This window comes from Lagopus leucura, unplaced genomic scaffold (genome assembly GCF_019238085.1).
Source record: "Lagopus leucura isolate 7727_CA_CO unplaced genomic scaffold, USGS_WTPT01 Super-Scaffold_73, whole genome shotgun sequence".
Classification (NCBI taxonomy): domain Eukaryota; kingdom Metazoa; phylum Chordata; class Aves; order Galliformes; family Phasianidae; genus Lagopus; species Lagopus leucura.
The window spans coordinates 37,647,238-37,667,204 of record NW_024962252.1 but is presented as its reverse complement, the minus strand read 5'-3'; the positions used below and the strand labels follow the sequence as shown (position 1 = coordinate 37,667,204).

Genomic DNA, 19,967 nt, shown 5'->3' with positions numbered 1-19,967 from the left:
TGTCCTGAATTGAGGTGAAACCACTAGCAGTACATTGTGCAGATTATTATAATAGAAGCAATGCCCGGTGTCCAAAGTTGTCTGGAGTATCAGTTTTGTCTTGTAGTAATTTCATGCACCATTAGCCATAAGAAACCTGAGAGAAATGGTGTGAAGGGAAGATAGTTTCATTTCTGAGCTTCTATGTAGCCCAAAATTATATTCTTCTCTTCTGACTACTATTAATTCGTAAATCCCTAGTGTTTGCAATACATTTTCCAGTGATGTAACTGCAATGACGTTACCCACTGACTACCCCCAGAATAGAGTTAGGTGAATAATTTTTTCTTGTGTCAACAGTGATCAAATGCATTGAGTTTATAAACTAAATATTCTTTCTAGCCATTACCTTAGAAACCATTGTTTCTAGCAGTGATTTCATATAAGGAGCAGGAATGTTTTGGCCATTTCTGGAGAGTGCTGACAGGAGTGAGTTTAAAAAGTTAATGTCAGTTGAGGTGTATGCTAAAACAGCTCTCCCAAGTCTATGAAGAATGAAGGAAAACTGAGAAATAATTAGCTTACCTAATGCTGATTTCATTATAGGGATGGGTGTTTTTAAGAGTAACTGAAGATATAGCAACTTAAAGAGGACTGGATTGTGTGTGTTTGTTACAATTTAGTTGAAAAGAATGAGAACTCTTTCTTTTCCATGGTAAAATACATTTCTGGCATGTTCCTCAACCAGGGCTTCCAAACTGACTCTGTCATCTCAGGCTCGTGTTTCCAGCCCTATATGTGTAGCTGCACAATTGCACGGCCAGAGTACTCTGCAGAAAGCTCTGTGTGAGCACCTTCATGGCCACTGGGCTTATCAGCATGCAGTGCTGTCGGTGTAGACTTAGTTGCTTGAGGGGAGGTTGTAGAGAAAATGAAGCCATCAGAAGTAAGTACAGGAAGGAGGAGAAGACAGACTCAGATTGCAGTAAGACATTTTGGTTGAGTGGTAAGAAACATTGTAGGTTTTTTTTGGTCATGACAGTTGTCAGACATGGGCACAGGTTGCTCAGAAAGGCTGAAGAATCTCCATCTATGGAGAACTGCAGCTGCCTTGGCTGTGACTCTCAGTAACCTCTGACTCAACTTCAAAGTCAGCTCTAACTTAGAAGTTGGCCCTTCTTTGGGCAGTGTTGAAACCAGATGACCCCCAGAGGTTTTCTGTAGCTCAAAGTATTGGGTGATTTTTTTTGATGATGTTCCAGGTAAGTATCCAGAGTTCTACGATGGTTTGAATCAGTTGGTATTTAAGCCTGTGTAGTTCCCTCTTTGCTGTTGCTTATGGGCTAGATAATTATTTATTCTTCTTAGTATGTGCAGATCTGGACATGGTTTTAGCGTTTCTGCTTTCCTTTGCGTAGAGGATTTTTGTAAGAATATATAAACACAAAAATACTTCTTTGATAGCTGGCTTTGATATGAAAGCGGTAAACTTCCCCCTTCAACACAAAATGTATACAGTTAAGGACTGTGTTTAACCAAAATCTTTATCTAAGGCATTCCAAAGAAATATTTTGGATATCTTCTGCACAGTTTGTTCCTAGCAGTAACTCATTTCACTGCAAGTCCCAGAGCTCAAGATTAATTCTATGCTTCTTGTTGCTACTAGAATTTCTGGCATCTGAAATTAATGATTATTTTGGTCATATCCTTTCATCAGCTATGAAATAAATCCCTAACATTCTTCTCTGATGCTATTGTTTATGATGGAATAGAATTTCCATCTCTTAACAAAAAACTTGCACATAATTTTATTGTTGTTGGATAGTGGCATACATCTCCACACTTTTCATTTCTGTATAGATTTCACTTTAAAGTTATTTTTATAAGGAGCAAGACTGTAGGTAAAAAGAACTGTGCTAGCACATTTATTATTACCATACTAGTAAATATATATTTGCATTAAATAAGTTTGTTCCATACCATGAGTACATTTGAAAATACTTTTGTTCTCACTGTTATTCTTCTGATGATCATCAGGTATGTCTTAAAAACTTTTTAAAGATAAAAAAAATCTGACAGCACTTAGCTGTGAAGTTTTATATGTCCACATTTACTTGTATTTCCTCTTTTCATAAATAGTGACTTCTGGACTATTGGAGTTAGGTTAGTTTAGTTTTAAAAGTTTTCTGTGGTTTTCTTCTGATTCCTGTGCTTTCAAATACTTATACAGTTTGCATTTTTTTTACCTCTTCAGACATAAATAAGTTTTGGTTTCATTTGATTATTATTTTAAAACATTTTGCAACTTTTGTAATCTTACTGCTTTTTTAGGCAATCGATTTTATATTTGGCCTTGCTCAATTTGATAATAGAATCCTGATTGATTTTAATGAGATGATAAATATCATACTGGGATTTGTTAATGATAATACTTTGCCAGGTGAGTGGCTTCAATGCACAGAGAAATAGTGAAAGAAGACTGTGGATTACAAATCTACACAGATAATACAAGCTTTAGCATCACCAGAATATTGACTTAGCTGAAAAAAATGAGTTGGAAGTGGTGCTGTGTAATCAGAGCAGTAAGTCTAATAAGAGTTCACATCATGTAGGGGTTGTAATGGGAAGCAGATGTGAAGACCTGTTTTGCTCTTTATGCTATGTTTTTGTCTATTTCTTCAGTATCAGAAAAATATTGACCAAATCATTTCCTAAAAAAGGAAAGGGAAGTGATGATAAAATGTTTTATGTATTTCAGTTTATGGAAGCAATTGAACTAGAAGTGGTAAAAAAAATTTGGAGGTTTGCAGTACATACTGAAATCTTGAAATAAATTGCTCTTTTTCCTTCCCTCCTCCCCCTTCTCCCCTCCCCCCCATCCTACATTAATTGCATCTTTTGTTGTCAAAAGTAGTAGTAGCAGTACTCAGGATTTGTCTGAAGAGAGTATTTGGGTTTGAATAGCATTGGCTGAAGAGCAGAAATGCACCTACGTTTCCTTGCAGATAAGAACAAAAGTTTCATTTACACATCTGTTAAAAATCATTCCCTCTTCATTTCTGGCTCCCTGGTCTTGTGAGCAGTGCCCATGCAGTGTCATCTTGTTAGGGAACTTTTCATTTGGGGAGTAGTGTACTAAAAAGTAAGCTGAAAATCACCACTGCCTGTTTTGTTTTTTTTTTTCCTTGTGATTTGAAAGTGTGTCTATGTATCAACAGTGCTATTTGCTGTGTTTTTAAATTAAGACTGGAAAAGACCTAATCACAAGCCAATCTCTTCAATTTTGTGAAGAGCTTTTATTAATTAAGACTTGCATTATCTCTCACAATAGAAGCCTCCTAATTTCAGATTATTCTTTGTCCTGTGATGCATTCCAAAAGGGAAACACATTTTTTTGGATATAAACAAAAAAGAATGGTGTATGGAAAGTGCTGTGTCCCTGTGGAGGTTTTCTCATAGGAATGTAATTCTGCACCGAATCTCTTAAGAACAGTGTCACCACTATACTTAAAGAGATAACAATAAGCATTAAAACTGAAGTATTGCCATCTATTGTTAAGCTCTTGTTCCTGTTTTGCCCTGTTACGCTCTTTGAAGGCTGTAGATGGTTTGTTTTCCTTCAGCCTTTCCTCTAATCTCCTAAGTATTTAAATAGGAGCCCATTGGTTGAGACGCTGCAGATGTCCATGTGAGTCCCATTTATGATGTTTGTATTATTTATGAAAACATACTTGTTAGTCCAACATTTTCATTTACTCCCACCAAGATTAGCTAATTGCTTTATTCCCACTGTCTTACTGATGCAGAAAAGTAAATATTATTAGCTGTGCTTTTTACTTGTAAGTAATCTACTAACACAGTCATCTGCTTTTTTTTTTTTCCCAGATAATTCAGATTTTTGCTCCAGTTTCTTGTTGCTGTTGACCTTGCTTGTTTTGCAAATGCTCTTTAGACAGTCAAACCTCAACTGTATTGCTCAGCAGGGATTTGTCTATTCAATTTTATGGCTGGTCTTAAATGTGAGACTTCGAACTCATACTGTTTCTGTTGTTCCTATAGCAACAAATTATGTGGAAAGGCAGCAGTTTTGCTTTGCTTTGCAGCTGGTGTTTTGAGCTCACAGCAAGGGAGGAGTTTTGGGAAAATAGAGGGTTTATAAGTTGGGATGTGACTTATTCAGAGGTAGAGCTGTTGCTGAGGTACCTCACCCGTTATGGAGGAGTTGGTTTATGATTTTGAGTAGGGCTTCCTAGTCTTCTTTAAATAAAGTTCTGTTCTCTCAGTAATGAGATATGATTTACTCGAAGTGTTTGATCTTTCTCTTCACTGTTTATGCCTTTTCCCACCTAAAATGAAGCTCTTCGACATCACGCAGCTCTAAAATTTGTTTCAGTAACTTGAGCGGAGCTTACAACCTTCAAGTGCTCTGAACATACCTGAGGTATGGAGCTTTATAACTTCTGTTTGCAATTGTCCAGTGACTGTGTTGTAGAAGGCTGTAATTCTAAGATAGTGTTCTGAGTGAGTATCTCAGAGTAAAATGTTTTGACATTTAATACTCCTAGTCTCAGAGATGAGACTAATGGATTCTTCCTTCTCCAAAAAGCAAAAGTTGTTTGCATTCCCATTAGTAGTCCTTTCCCTTACATCATGACAGTGATGTTGCACACTTACTTTCCTGAAGTTCTCTGATGCCAAATCAAAATCTCTGGAATAACTCAGTCTCATCTTCAACCTGGAGAGCTTGCAGGTCTGCTGCCCTGCCTGAGTGCTTGTCCTTAGATCTAGGGACTGAAAGGAGCAGAGCTGCTACTGCAGGGAACCAGTTGATTTGCTGGCGGTGAGGCCTCTGTTTTGGTTGTGGTGGGGATGTGTGAGGGTTTAATTTTCAGTGTTTAAGTGTTATATAAAAAGCCCACCAAACATGTAACATACATTTTAAGCTCTTTGAAGCTGTTTATTTTGAATAAATAAAAATTAATGGGCACAGGAACTGGCTATCTTGTGTCATCTCAGAAAGGTGTATGTTTACTGTCAGAATAGTGATACTCTGTGTGGCTCAGTGTATATGCAGTTAAAATTATTTTCTAACCAGAGAACAACTCTGATTAGCAGAAGGAACTCTGGGAAGTTCTTATCTATTTGTAGCTGATAAACAAGCTGTTAATTTGCTTGAGTGGGAAATAAGAAGTAGGTTTGGATGTGTTCTCCTGACCTAAGGAATGTGTTTGAACCAGAACTTTTCAGCTCTTGGAAAGCTGCCATAATGCAAACTGCTTTTTGAGATGGTGATCTGCAGACCAGTGGGGATTCTGTGAGCATCTGAATGCTGGCCATAAAATCGTATGTAGGTCACTCTGAAAGCAGTGCCTCCTGTTTATTTCTGTGGAAACTACAGCAGGAGACAAAAGTGTACTATAACACCATTTGATAGAGCAAATTCTCAGCTACAGAACACTATTTTTCAACACAGTCACCACCATTAGGTGTGCGTTTTCACTGGCAATAAGCAAGAGCCTGCATGGTGCTGTTGTCAAAATCTGTACCAGTAGAGGTGACCCACCATCACTGTTATCACTGCTGAAATGCACCACCTCACTGTGCTCACATCCATGTTTGGTCCAACATTCAGCAAGTGTCAATGAATGTCCTTTTTTCTCATGGAGGGTTTCAGTGACACACCTTTGCTTCATCTGTGCTTCCATATCAGATACTGTGTCAGGCTGTGTCTCTGCTGCCATCTGTCACACGGCAACATGTAATGAGATATTTGCAGGAAGGTTTAACCTCTAAAGCTGCACCCCCAGCATAATAAGAGGTATTTCTTTTTGAGCACTGTTCATGCAATCTCAGAATATCCTGAGTTGAAAAGGACCCACAGAGACCAGTGAGTCCAGCTCTGGGCTCTACACAGGACCACCCAGAATTCAAACCCTATCATTCAAGTGCTTCAATAGACATGCTTGCTCTTGGGGAATAAGGCTAAGTTTCCAATTGCTGCGTGCTTTATTCCTTCTCTGTTCCTTTTTTCCCCCCCTGAGAAAGAATGATTCTCAAGAGATAATGAATATGTAATTAAACAACTTTATAAATGAGCATGTTTCTCTGTTGACTGCCCTAATATGACTTTGATTGGCAGTGAGTTAAATATGAGTACATATTTAAATTTGGAACTTGGAACTGAATCACATCTTTTCAAAACACTTTGAAATACATAAACGGACAAGTTATTTGCTTCCATGGATTCTAAGGTGGCGTATCACTTGTATGGATAGAGCCTGTAAGCTGTTTTAGGGTTGGAATGTCCTCCTGGGACTGGAAGAGCTGAGTCTGTTCAGCCTCAAGAAGAGGACGCTCAGGTGGGATCTTACCAGTGTGGTAAGAAGAATTAAAGAAAGTTAAGCTGTCTAGTGATGCTACAAGAGGCAATGATTGTAAACTACATTACTGTAAAGGTAACTGAAGACTCACACAGGTTGCCTGGAGAGTGTAGAGGTTCCTTCGTAGAAGCTCCAAACCCAGCTGGCTGCAGGCCTGAGTAACCTGCTGTAGCTGACCTGGCTTTTAGCTGAGAAGATTGGACTTGGAAGTGTCCTGAGGTCCTTTCCGAACTCAGCTATTCTGTGATTATCGAGTTCTATGTCAGCAGATGGAATTATGTGTAGAAAATGCTGCTTGAAGAATCTTGTAATATTAGAGAGAAAATACAAGTCTTGTGAGTTGTTTTGATAATTCTGCTTTATCTGCTTAGATTTTAACTTCTATCTTAGCACAACTTCTGATATTACACAATTTATTTCCAACAACATAGTTCTTCTGTGCAGAAAAGAACTAACAGAGAAATCAGTGCAGTAATTACTTTTTTTTTATCAGTTCTGTTCACTTGACAACTAAATGCATTTTGCAGTGTATAAAACCCAATCCTGAATCTGAAGATCTATAGAAGTAATTTTAATTTGTACTCAAGTCTCAATCAAGGTTGCTGAGCAGAGGGAAGAATTCTGATGAGGAAACTGAATTGTTGCTGTTCTGATTGGGACGATTTATCTATATGATTTATGATGAAGATAAAATGACATACTACCCTATGCACTTCCCTTGCTGCCTAGTTTCTGAATAAGTAGAAGGTGATTGTTCTGCCCTCCAGGATACTCAGCTTAGTGTAGTACCTTTGCTTTGAAGTGCAGATTTCATTATCTTTAAATATTTCTTTAGAGCAAGTATAATCTTTGTCCTGGATTGCAGATGACAGTTGACTAAGATCAGTTGGCAGAAGCCCTTTCTTACATTTTAAAATTGGCATCATTATTAGTTTACCAACGTTGAGCAATTGGTGATCTATGAGTAGTAATCAACTTAAGGGACGAAGTGCCTAATGAGTAGGTCTTTTTAGTGGTAGATTTGAAGAGTTTTAACTTACAATTAATTAAACTAGCTATGGCCTTTCCTAAGAAGGGAGCATATTTTCCCTTCTCCCCAGTGGTTTCTGAAGGTATAGTAAGGAATGAAGAAAAAGGGAAGTATTCTGAGATTTAAAAAGAAAAAAAAGAAAAAAGAAAAGTAATGCAGGAGGAGGTAGTGCTCATTTCTGAAGTGCAGAGGACTGAAAGAGGCTGTGGCACCTGGGACAGTTAGAGATGGGAAAGAGAAGTTGTGGCTGGGGTCAGGAAAGAAGCAATATCTAGCACTCAGCAGGGGTAGGAAGGGGGGAAGTGACTTAATTGGATCAGATAGTAAGAAGAATGAATAGATGAAGTAGTGGTGTTTGGTGTGGTTTTTATTTTATCTGCTGGGGGGGAGGACTGGGAAAGGGGAAAGAAAGGAAAAATGTAAAGAAACAAAGTCTTGATAAATGTAATAATTAACTGCAACTTTGAGCCAAACTTGTAACTGTAGTTTGAGTATATTTTTTCAGTTAGATAATAGCAAGTGTTAGAAATCAAGAAGTGAGATTCTGATGTCTGATTCTCAACAAATCCTGTTTAGGCAGACCTTTTCAGGCATTGGGAGTTATGAATAGTGTATTAAAATATAATTAATGTTTGGATGAAAGCCTTCCAGAAGTTCTGTTTCGAAAGTTTATGTATCTTTTCGTACAAATCACTTAATGTTTTCAATCTTGTTCAGTTTTATTTTGCAGCTGTTAAAACAATGGGGCAAAAGCTTCCAAGGAATGCCTATTGATGTGTGAGGAAATCTAGATCCTAATTGCCAAACAATTGCTGTGATGTCATGTGCAGATTTTATATGATGCTCACAAACAGCTTGTTGGGAACAACTGTAGACTCATAAAATGCCTATAAGGATTTTTCCTTCTTGTAGAGATTCCATCTGTATTGCAAAAAAGCTTGTGATGTAACTCTCTGTATATATTCCTGTTTTATGTAAATTGCTATGCCATAAAATCAACTTACTTTGTGGAAAGAAAAATGTTTTTGCAGACATAGTTTTTAGCATTTATACACAAAAACCAATCATAGTTCTAAAAGTCTCACTATATGTTACAAAAGCAACTCTTGGCTCTACATTTGCACACTAATATTTGACTTATTTTTTATAAGCTCTACTGGCAAAAGTAGATCTTGCCAGATTTTTTATGTGTATTGTAAACGTCACCTGGTATAATGTTTTCCTGTGGAAGAAAATCTCATTAATGAACATGAACGTTCTGGTAAAAAAAAAAAAAAAAAAAAAGGGAATGCAAGAGCAATAAAAGATTACAATTCTTATTGTGAAACGTCAAAGTATTTCATGATTTTTTTTGAATTGTGAAATTGGCAACTAGGCATTAAAACCAAATGTTGGCAAAACAAACGTCTGGTAATTGTAGCTGTGTAAGGATACTTTATTTTAAAGAACAACTGTTTTAACAAAATAAATGTAGGTATTTTTATTGTTCCTAAAAGTAATAATCAGAAGTAAAGTCAATTAAATGTTCTGCTTTTTGTTTTCCAGAAACCAGCAAACATCCTGGTAATGGGAGAAGGTCCTGAAAGAGGAAGAGTCAAAATAGGTAAATGTTTTGAAAAAAATTTCATTGCTCAGCTAAGATTAGTTAGTACAGCATTGTTATTTAAAAACAAATACAGTACATTAAGTATTTTTTATGTTGCTATCATCAGCACATGTTTGCAGAGGTCTGCAGCTTTGCTGCGCAAAAGCTTTTTGGCTATCAAAGTAGGAAACTACAGTGATGGTTTTTATCCCAAATTTCATTAACTTTGCAGCTCTTAAGCCATAGTCATATGGTTCTACAGTTTTCTTTTTTCAATAAAGCATGTGGTAAACACAAAGGAGGAGCCTCATTTCTGTTTGTTTACTGTTGTTGCATTTGAAAATGATCAATTAACCAGTTTCTATTAATATGCTTCTACTAATATGGGTGACTGCAAGAAGAATATGACATTTTGTAATTTTGAAAGCAGAAAGATTCAGACAAAGCTTGGGTAGAAGATAAATCACAGATTTGGACAAGATGTGATTTATTTTTTTTTTAATATACTTCCAGATTTTGTGCTTTTCTTTCTGGCATTTCTTAATGTTGCTTACAAACTTGTTTTTAGAGAGAATTTTTGATGTATATGAAATCAATGCATACATTTAAAATCCACCTCTGTAACAGTGCACACTAGCAAATTTCACAAATTACTATTTACTCTCCTTCTCTGAAGGAGAAGAATGCAAAACAATCTATACTACAGTCATTTTGTTTTTGCACTTTAGATAAACGTATAGCAGTCACATGAGCTGTCATTTCAGTACTTTGCTCAATTTTGTATGTAAAAATTGAAGAGAAAGCGCACACTAGGCTTAGAGGCCTACTCCTATTGGATTTGCATCTCAAAACTCCTTTCTGACCCTATTTTTCACAGTAGTTGTTATTTCATCTACATTGCCCACTTTGGATGTGATTATCTGGCTTTATCTTCAACTGCACTAGTTAGCTGAAAGAGCAGATGGAGGGGAGTGGAGGGACTGAGCTCTGTCACCTCTGTGGTGACAGCAACAGGGCCTGAGGGGATGGCATGGGGCTGTGTCAGGGGAGGGAGGGTCAGCTCGGGGGTTAGGGAAAGGTGGTGGAATGGAACAGGCTGCCCAGGGCAGTGGGCACACAGCTCCAAACTGACAGAGTTCAAGGAGTGTTGGGGCAACACTTAGACACAGGATTTGAATATTGGTCCTGTGTGGAGCCCAGAGTTAGAATCAGTGATCCTTGTAGGTCTTTTCCAACTTGGGATGTTATCTGATTCTATAAGCATTACCAGTTTCTTATCTTATGCTTCTGTCATAGATTTATTTAAATAAGAGAGTATCTGTATTATTTATAGTTTAACAGTATCATGATGGAAACACTTGCATATTATCCTTCCTAGTCTTACAAAGGAAGTAAATGAAATGTAGCCTAAGATGAATTTGGCCCAGTATTGCTATGAGTGATTTGATTACTTAGAAACTTGGATTTGTGAGTTCTAACAATTTTGAATTTTAGTCCTAATAGTTTTTTTGCAGTGTTTAATTCTGGCCTGCTCCAGCAAGAGTAAGATCTTTTGTTTTGTCTTTTCTAGCTGATATGGGCTTTGCCAGATTGTTCAATTCACCTTTGAAGCCGTTGGCAGACTTGGATCCAGTTGTGGTGACATTCTGGTACAGAGCTCCAGAGCTGCTACTTGGAGCCAGACATTACACAAAGGCTATTGGTAAGTTCTTCTGTTTAAATTTCCTAAAGGAGGATAGCCTTAGAGTAGATGTGACAGTCAGCTGACTAGCTAGTTTTTTCTTTTTTTTTTTTTTTCCTTCCTGAGGTAGCAGTAGGTGGAGAATGATCCAATCCAGTACCCAGGCTGAAAGTCTTTGAAGACTTGGCACTTGTATATTTATTTTTTTTGTACAACTTAATGTTACACATATAAAATGTGCTAGTTCTTTGTTGTTACTTTTTTCTAATAAAAATACTGTTTACATTGGTCTACATAGTTTTCTGATGCAGGCTTAGTCTTCTAGGATCTTTAAAAAGGAAAGACCTACGACAGTTTAAGTGGCTTTCATCTGGGGTACTCGATGTCCATTTGCTGCTGTGAAGTGTATGGTTTGATAAGGAGAGCCTCATACACTGTATACACTCCGCAGATTCACTCCTGAGATCTTCTAGTATTCCACGTTCAAGAAATGCTGGTAGCCAGGCCTTTGTCTTCCTTGCCACTTAGTAGGTTCCATAAGCAAAATCAGCCCAACTATTTAGAGAATTTATATCAGTGCCCAGCTATTTAGAGAATAAAAACACTGAAGTGCACAAGAGGTATCTTGTCTGTGTGGTTAAGTTAATGTATGGGAGATATTGCTTCCTCTGCAGTTCTTTTTATGTTAAAAGGGATTTAATTTCCCATATGTATGTGGAGGTGGCTTTTTTTGCAGTTGCAGGCATCTTCCTGTCATAGAAATCTTTGGAAGTACTATGTGGGCTTCTGATCAGAAAAAGACAATATTTGCCATGATCAACTAGCATCTTGGTGGAATGTTCACTTGTGTAAATCTGCATTTTTAAGTAAGGTCTCACAGTCTCAAACAACTCCTCCTTATCAAACTGTATCCTTATGCACCAAGAGTACTGAAAAAGTTTTAAAATTGAATGAACTGTCATCTGACTTCTTTGATGTGGACTTTCACTTCAGATTTTTTTTACTGCTCTTGTCTGCCATTTAGAATCCAATGCAAGATGATCTGAGCTGAACAAAATGCTTGTTTGTTCATCTTGCCTTCCAAAATGTGCAGGAACCATAAAAAAAGGTCATGAAGGTTTCTTCGTAACTATGGTCAAGGAGCACAGTTCAGAAAGGCTTTCATCATCAAAGCTGTATGTTGCACTTTTTGGCAATGTGTAGATTCAGTCTTGCAAGCAGCTAACCTGCATTTCTATTCTTGGACCAAATTTGTCAGCCTGAAAAAGTGAGTAAAAAATGCTAGAGTTCCTTTTCCTCTTCTGAAATGAAAAATCTTAACTCTTAAGATAGCAATGTCTACATTAGCAAGCAGTGTGGGACAATACAAGTATGTCCATACTAGTTACCCTGAGACCCACTTTAAATTCATTTTGGAGAAAGAGGAGTACTTTGGACTTTCCCTGGTGTGATACAGTGGACTGCTGCTCATTAGTGACACATCTTTTGGTTTTAATTTAATCTCAAAAGAGTGAAGTTTGTATACTCTGAGAGATGTTTGGGGGATAAGGAATGTTTTCCTTAGGTTTAGTCAGAACCTGTTTTGTTTCAGTTTATGCCCTAAATTTCTCATTGTCCTGTCATGTACCACAGTAGCAAGCCTACTATATAGTCTCAGTCACCTCTCCATAGGTACTGAGTGGCTACTTAGTGGTCTGTCTTCTGTCTGAAAAAGTTCCTGTCCCTCAGCTTCTCCTCCCATGTCAGCTGCTTCAGATCCTGAACATCCTAAAGGCTGTTTGCTGACTTATCTGCAGTTCTGTCTCATATTCAAACCACCAAAGTGGCCCAAGTGTGATCTACAAGCATTAAATAATGGTGGTATCTGTGGTGAATCTACTGGCGGTGTTCCTGTTGATACAGCTGAAGATCTTATCGATGCTTGATTACTCTGTTGTTTCATGGTTATCACAGCTAAGGCTGCCATTGATTATCACATCCTCAACCAGTCCTTCCTTCTTTTTTTTATTAGAAGATTCAGGAGATGACATGTAACATCTGTGTGAAGAAATTTACCTCAACATCTTCCAGAAAACCTTTGCAAGGTCCTTGAGATGAGTGTGTTCACATCTTAGTTATTCTTCCTGATGCTATAGTCTGTTTAGCTCTTCCCACAACTCCTTTTGCTGAGGTCTTAAGTTACTTAGTTCTTGCCCTGAGGGTTCTGCATCCTATATTAGGACAGAGGAGTCCCTGTGAAGTTGTAGAGGGTGATGGTACTTCAGAGAGATCTACTTTGGGCTATTTCTAAGAATTTTATTTCTTGTATTAGACCCACACCCATGAATCTTCAATAGGGATATGAATGGGTAGTGTACATGGCATGCAGTGTGAGTACTGAGGACATTCCAAGTGGTTTGGCTAACAAAATAAAAAACGTGGAAATGGAAATGAGAGATGTAAGGTGAGGTTTGCAGGTTGAATGAAAGATTAGAGGAGCGTGTAACTGCAGAGGAAAGAAAGGTGTATGGATGTGATCTTCCCTTTACCCCAAAGGGAAAAAGTTGGTAACAAAATGACAGCAGTGATGTTTGTGCATTTCATGAGTCCAGACTTGTGTTTTGCTTCTAGCCTTGCATGCAACTATAACAAGGCTGCCTTAATGAGCTCATCGTGCTACTGAGAGTTGCAGGTTAATATGTGAATGTTTTTGGCAGAGGTACAACTTTTAAAGCTCTATTAAATCTCTGTGCAATAAATAAAATTATTTTTAAAATTACATAATCCTCAGGAGCCCTAATGCATCACTTTTAGTAATCACTCATAAATTATGTAAGATCCTCGTTTAACTGCTAATCGCTTGAATATATTAATTTAGAATAAGATCAATTTGATACACCAACTTATGAAAAAGTAAATTTTGGTGTAGCTTCTAATTTTACAGAGCTATTTTCATATGCATTCTGTATGATATAATTTTGTGTATTTCATAAATATTAATAAAATCAGTCTAAAAGCACCATCATATCAGCTTTGGTCTGTTCTCTTCAAGTTTTGTCCTTGAGAAATGCTTTTTTTTGAATTTGCTAGCAAGGCATTCTACTCTACTGCAGCACGTTGAACATTGTAGCAACTGTGCTGGGTGTAATTCAGATGTATGCTTAGGTTTCTACTGATTTGTCTTAATGTTTTTTGTTTACTTTCTGTATTCTGTATCTCATACTTTTTTTCCTTATCATAGCTCCATATATAATACGCATACCAGAGAGTGTGCTTCTGAAATTATTAGCAGTATATTCATAACACCCTGGACACTGTCTACTATAGTCTTATTTCTTTCTGTTCTTGGAATATGCTTTCTTGCACATAAATAACCCTTGTGCATGACCAAAGAATGAAAATGGAATTTGATTTAGAATCTATGATTCTATGATTCTATGATTTTTGTCTCAGATGTGATTTCTTTTTTTTTTAATTATTATTATTTTTGTGTGTGTGTGTGTGTGTGTGTGTGTGTGTGTGTCTTGTTTTCTGAACCTGGTATTAGTTACATTTCGTAGATCTGACTTTGGGGAAGAATTGGGCTCAGCGTGGTCTGTTGAGAAAGAATTAGGTATTACATAAAACAATTCAGAAGCACATTTCATTTTTTAGAGGTAGTTTCTTACTATCGTTTTTTCCCTGTATTTAATGTGTCCCTTCGTCCTTATGAAAGATTGTACTTCTCATTTATTTGCTGGCTGAACAAGGAGTGGTTCATTGCAAATATCATATTTTGAGGGGATGCAGGTGTCAGGAAAATACTGTTGCTGGAAACAGGGAAATAGCTTTTGCTTTCTGCATGTTGAAAGGGTAGTAAAAAGCCCATGTTAGAGTCATTCATGTGGAATAATATTTAGTTTCCTGAACTGTGAACACTTGTAATCTAAGCCCTACTTGTTAATAAAGTTTCCTATATAATCTGCTATCACAGTTACAAGCAACTGACTTACAAGATGAGTACAGATTGGGAAAAATGGTGTTGAGGAAGCCAAAGGTTACTTTCTGTTCTGTTACCACAATGTAAATCTATGCTAAATTTATTGTAGCCTGCGGAGGCCTTGGTCTGCATTTCCAGCACCGTAATTCAAAACCAGAATCTGTTTCCATGTGTTCATCTGATCTTAATATTCTAACACAGAAGTAAAACATGCAAAGAAAGTCACTTTGAACAAACTTCATGTGAAACCATGTAACTGGGAAAATATAAAATTTTTGTGATTATGCTGACATTAATAAAATTACTGAACTTTCAGAAAGTTTCCAGCACAATAGGAAAGTGCTTTTCTACTCAAAACACTAAAGAAACAAGGTTGAAGTGCAAAGACTCCTGTACTACAATTTTCAGTAGAACTAGTAAGAACTTCTAATCATAGGCTTTTAGGAACACATGTAATGTTCTCTATTCTGCTTCATTGTTGGACATCTTAGAACAGTGTATCAAGGAAATCACACAGTTAAGGCTTCTTTTCTATCAAGTTACAGCTTGTGTAGTCAGGAGTGCTATCAAATATCTTACTTCTCCTTTCCACTTGTCTTAGCTAAAGAAACAGTGTATGTGATAAACGTTATCACGTGGCTTCTAAAATTTTATCTTGTTTGGATTTTGTTGGCAGAAGAGTTTTTCAGAGTGATCCTTCAACAATCCATTTAGTATGAGAAAAAAATCTGTTCTCTGCCAGAAAAGGAAGGGGTTGCTTATTTAGAAAAAAAATAAATCTGAGAACCAAAAGTGTCTCTGTGAATTAGTTAGCCCGAGTTGGTTAATTAGCTTAATTCACTTGCCTAGCTTGCAAGTCAGTAGGAATGTTAGCAATGGCCATGTGAGAACTGCATTTTTGTGCTTGAACAAGATTTACATATGGAAAACTTGTAGTTTAAAACTTGGGCAGTGCACTGTCACCTCATTCTGTTTCCAGACAAAGATATGGATATGAAAGCTGGAAATGTGTAAAAGGTATAGCCTGTTATCAAGTGCCTTTGAAAGTAAATGTCCTAGGAAAATGTTAAGTGTGTCAAGGGGAATTAGTTTATAATAATTGCTGAGGTCCATTTGATGTTTAGCAACTTAGTTCAACTTTATGCAGGAAAGAAAAAGGAGAAATATCTGGGGTGTATTATGTAGGATTTAGGATGGAAATATGTACATGTGTGCTCCATGTTGCCTGTACATCAAGTCCCTCACATTCTGAATGCTTCAGCTGTACTCACTGTGTGTGCACAGATTGTTGGCATGCTAGCCATGCTGTGATGCCTCTGGAAATCTTGGACCAGTGCCTCAGCTTCTTCTGGATCTGAGAGAGGGCTGGTAGGGAGAGTTACGACCTATCTGAAGAATCTGATAAAGCTGAAGTTGCAAATGGAGCCAACCAGAAGACTTTGGGGGAGAGGGGAGGAAATGCACTGGAGGTTTCACACCTGTGGTCTGTGGACCCATGGGAGCGAGGGGAGTGCTTCGTATGTACCTGAGATGATTAAGAGTAAATCTGTAGCCAGAATGGTGATAACTTCTGATTGCTACATAGCGATCTGTATTACTTTTTTATTTCAGGAGGCTAAGGGGTTGTTGGAAAGCAACAAAAGAAATACTAAAGAAGTTGAGTAAATACTGATTTATGCACTCTGAAAAGGAAACTCAGGGTACACCAGGAAGGGAGCCTTGTTCCTGCCCTGGACTATGTTATATGACATGGGAAGTAATTGGATTGAAATAGTATTTTATCATGAACTTGTTTTGGCATATGGTAAACTGATCTCATTTTGATTGTCACAGCAGTTCTTTTTCTGAGGAGCAAAACCTTTAAATACTGAAGATTAATTGTTGCTCTTTTATCTAGTTATTGCAGGTGCTAGATGACCTACTGCTGCTTTTTTATTTTGCTCTCTAAAATACTATAAACGTTTATTCCTTTAGAGTAATAACTTGCTATACTCCACAATCTTATTGTAGCAGTCATCAGAAAGTGTAAATTATTTATGATTAGGTCTTTTAAGTAGAACATTTTAATGCAGCATTAATTAGTATTTTATGAAACTTGGGATGTTGACAGCACCTCACAGGATATAATCCACAGGATTGTTGGACTGTTTGACACATTTGAACTGTTTCAAGATTCAGCATTCCATTTTTCTAATTGCTCTATTGCCCACTCTTCTCAAACATATTGATGTCTGAAAGTAAGCTGGTAAAGCCTGTAGCTGTTTTTAGTTCTGGAGAGTCTGGTGTATGTGTTCAAATGTGTACTAGCTTAAGAGTTAGGAGAATAAGAACTGTGACTCACAGTGTAGTGGGTCAGACCTGTCTCCAATGTAAATCCAGGGGAAGTACTCTAATGTGGGGCAGTGAAATGTTATCTTGCAGTACAATAAGCTGGGTCTCAGAAGAGTTAGATTTAAATGCAAATTCAGTCCTACATGTTGAATATAGCTTACAGCATGTCATTTAACCCATCCCATGTGTTGCTTCATTATCTATAAAATGAGAATGTTACTTAATACTGCTATCCTGAAGATAAAATCAGTTAATAGGGAGCTCCAGAAAGTGTTATGGATTTATATATATTTTTAAAGTCGGTGACTAGATTCACTTGCCTGAGAACCTAGGATGTAATTTAGCATCTGTTATTAAGAAATACGCATTATGGACCTCACACCTTGAATCTGCCAATTGTTCTGATCACTTGTGGCCACCCCATACTTTTTCATGTATTCAATATTTTCTTCTCTTGCAAAGTGTTTGAGGGGACGCACCAGATACTTTTGCTTTTTTATCAGTACTTTGGCAGATTTTGTATTACATAGTAATTATTATTACTTAACAGGGATTATTTTAAAGAAGGAGAAATCAAATAACTTAAAGAACACCTAGAATGCAGAATATCTTCTACAGCAGTAACTCTGTTGATAAACCACTTTGAGCAAGAGGTCCCTACAAAAATCCATCTGTACTTAGCCCCATGTACATAAAGAACCAAACAAAAAAACCCTCCTGCCTACAATAGTGTTAGTCCTGTTTTTTTCCTTCTAATTTCTTTTTTCCTAAGAGTATCAATTTTATGTTCTGCCCAGCTGCTGATACTCACTGGTCTTTGTAACAACAAGCATGTTCTTCCCTTGTATCTCACTGACTCTGTCATTTACTGGGCGGGTGAGCTTTGGACTGATTCTCCAGCCTCCCTAAACACCTACTCTGGGAGCTCAGTTCAAAATATGATTTTGAGTGGTAAGGCAGGAGTATTCCTTGCAGTGTCTTCCGTAGTCCAGAGCGAATAATGGATGCTGATGTGGAAGTGGAAAATAAATGATGACGTGAGAAAGCAAGAGTCAGCCTTTGAAGAAGTCTAGGAGATACTTTTTGCCCACTGTCTCTTCATGCTCATTCTGTACATGTCGGGGTAAACTGTGATTCTTTGAGAAATACTGCAGATACATTGTTCCTTTTGTATATTAACAAGTGATTGGTTTGATGCATAAGCATCATAAGGATAGTTGTTACTTCAATTTTTCTTCTTTTACAAGACTGATTTTATTTTCTTAAATGAAACATGAGGTTACCCTTTAGAAATCCAAAAGACTGTCTGTTACAAAACCTACTTCTGTAAATACTTTATGCTAGCCAAAAAGTGTAGTAATGAAGGCTTTTAAAATGCTGTGTTTACTACTGGATCTAAAAACCTCACGTAAGTTGGGTGTAGTACTTGTTTGAAACCCAAGTATCTGCCATCACAACAAGGTGCAGTTGAATATTTCAGCTAATTCATCAGTTTGATCTTGAGGCACAATTATTTCCGTGATATCAACTGAAACTTTCAACACTGCAGTACTGATTCAGTAGAATGACTTATTACTGGGACAGTTGGGATTGCTTCACAAGTAGACTTCTTGGCAATGGCTATGACTGACTGCAGAATTACATTTCACAGCCATTTATTTTGTTGCTTATCCAATATAGTTGCATATAATTATGTAGGAGTTATTCTCACTGCCTGATTAGAAATAGCTTTGAGCTTGAACTCCTTAGTAACAGAAGTGTTCAGATACTGTGAAGTGATCTGTTGAGTAGGAAAAAAAAGCCTCTCTGCACGTCTAAGAGGCAAGATTTCTTTGTGCATATTCTCTGTTTACTGAAGTAAGGTGTAGGCATTAAAAACTTAAATAACTCCCAGAAAAGATTGACTTGTGAATTGGAAGAGGCCATGCAGGTACCCTTCACGCACATCCTTTGTACTAACTCAGACTCCTAGACAGGCAGGCCTTCTGTTCATCTTATGTTAGTTCTAGGAGTTGACCTGCCAGACCTACTAAAAATAGTTGTAATGGTTCCTGACACAAGCCAAGTGAGAGTACACAGCAGAATATAGACTCATTGTCCTTCTGTTTGTAGCATAGAGTTAACATCCAAAGAACTCCAGTGTGTACAAAACAGCTGGCTGCTTAAGATATTCTGCTACAGAATTCTACGTTTAGTTAGGCATGAGAAAAAAAGTGTATTTCTTTTGCAATGAATGTGTATTGATGCCTTCTCATTTACTACAGTTCAGAATAGCACAGGAAATAGCAACGATTTTCTGATGTGCTGAGCTATTTGTGGTGTATAGATTGTACAGTACTAAAATGGGAAAAAAAAAAATGGAGGAGGGAGGGGAAATTATTGGCAAAGCATCATAATAAGGAATCAGGAGTTTCTGCCCTCCCAGTCCTACGGTTAGGTGATACTGTTGATCGTTATTTGCATGTGATAAAGTGAATACTCAAAGGTGTGGATGTTCCCTGGAAAACTTTGAAAGTACTGTTTTACCAAACAGCTGTGAAATTTGCCAGTTCTTAATTCCTTCCTCACTATAGGGAGAAACGGTAACAATTTCTGTATTAGTTATGCCTAGCACTTGGCAGCTTAAAAGGCTCTTGTGATCTCTGTGATGGAAGCTTTCATACTTCCACTACTTGCTGTATTTGTTTGATATTTGGAAGGGGACGTAGCCCTTGAGCTACAGAGCCTTGTGTGCTTTTGATGAGATGTCACTAAAAGAACACTTTTCTTCTGCTTTTGTTTCCCTGAAAAGCTTTGACATCCTGCCAAAGTAACGCTTGGGCCCTGCAAGGTGTGAGCACTGCAGTTGCTGGAACAAGAGCAGCAGCACATGCATTAGTGCATCTTGGAGGTACCAGAGCTGTCATAACAGTAATAGCCCTCTGCCTTCTCTGATGCATCCAAAGGCTTAGCATTAGGAAAAAAGCACTTCCAAAAGCATCACACTTCCTCACCAGAACTCAGCATTTGTCCCAGTGACCTAA

At 37.4% G+C, this 19,967-nt stretch overlaps 1 protein-coding gene across 1 annotated transcript in view; it reads left to right on the top strand.

Moving 5' to 3' along the window:
- Window positions 1-19,967, top strand: part of CDK19 (cyclin dependent kinase 19) — a 115,388-nt gene that overhangs the window by 73,267 nt on the left and 22,154 nt on the right. Inside the window, exons 5-6 of the mRNA XM_042881593.1 lie at window positions 8,935-8,992; window positions 10,545-10,676. Of these exons, the coding sequence (XP_042737527.1) occupies window positions 8,935-8,992; window positions 10,545-10,676 (190 nt within the window). The remainder of the gene's footprint in view (window positions 1-8,934; window positions 8,993-10,544; window positions 10,677-19,967) is intronic.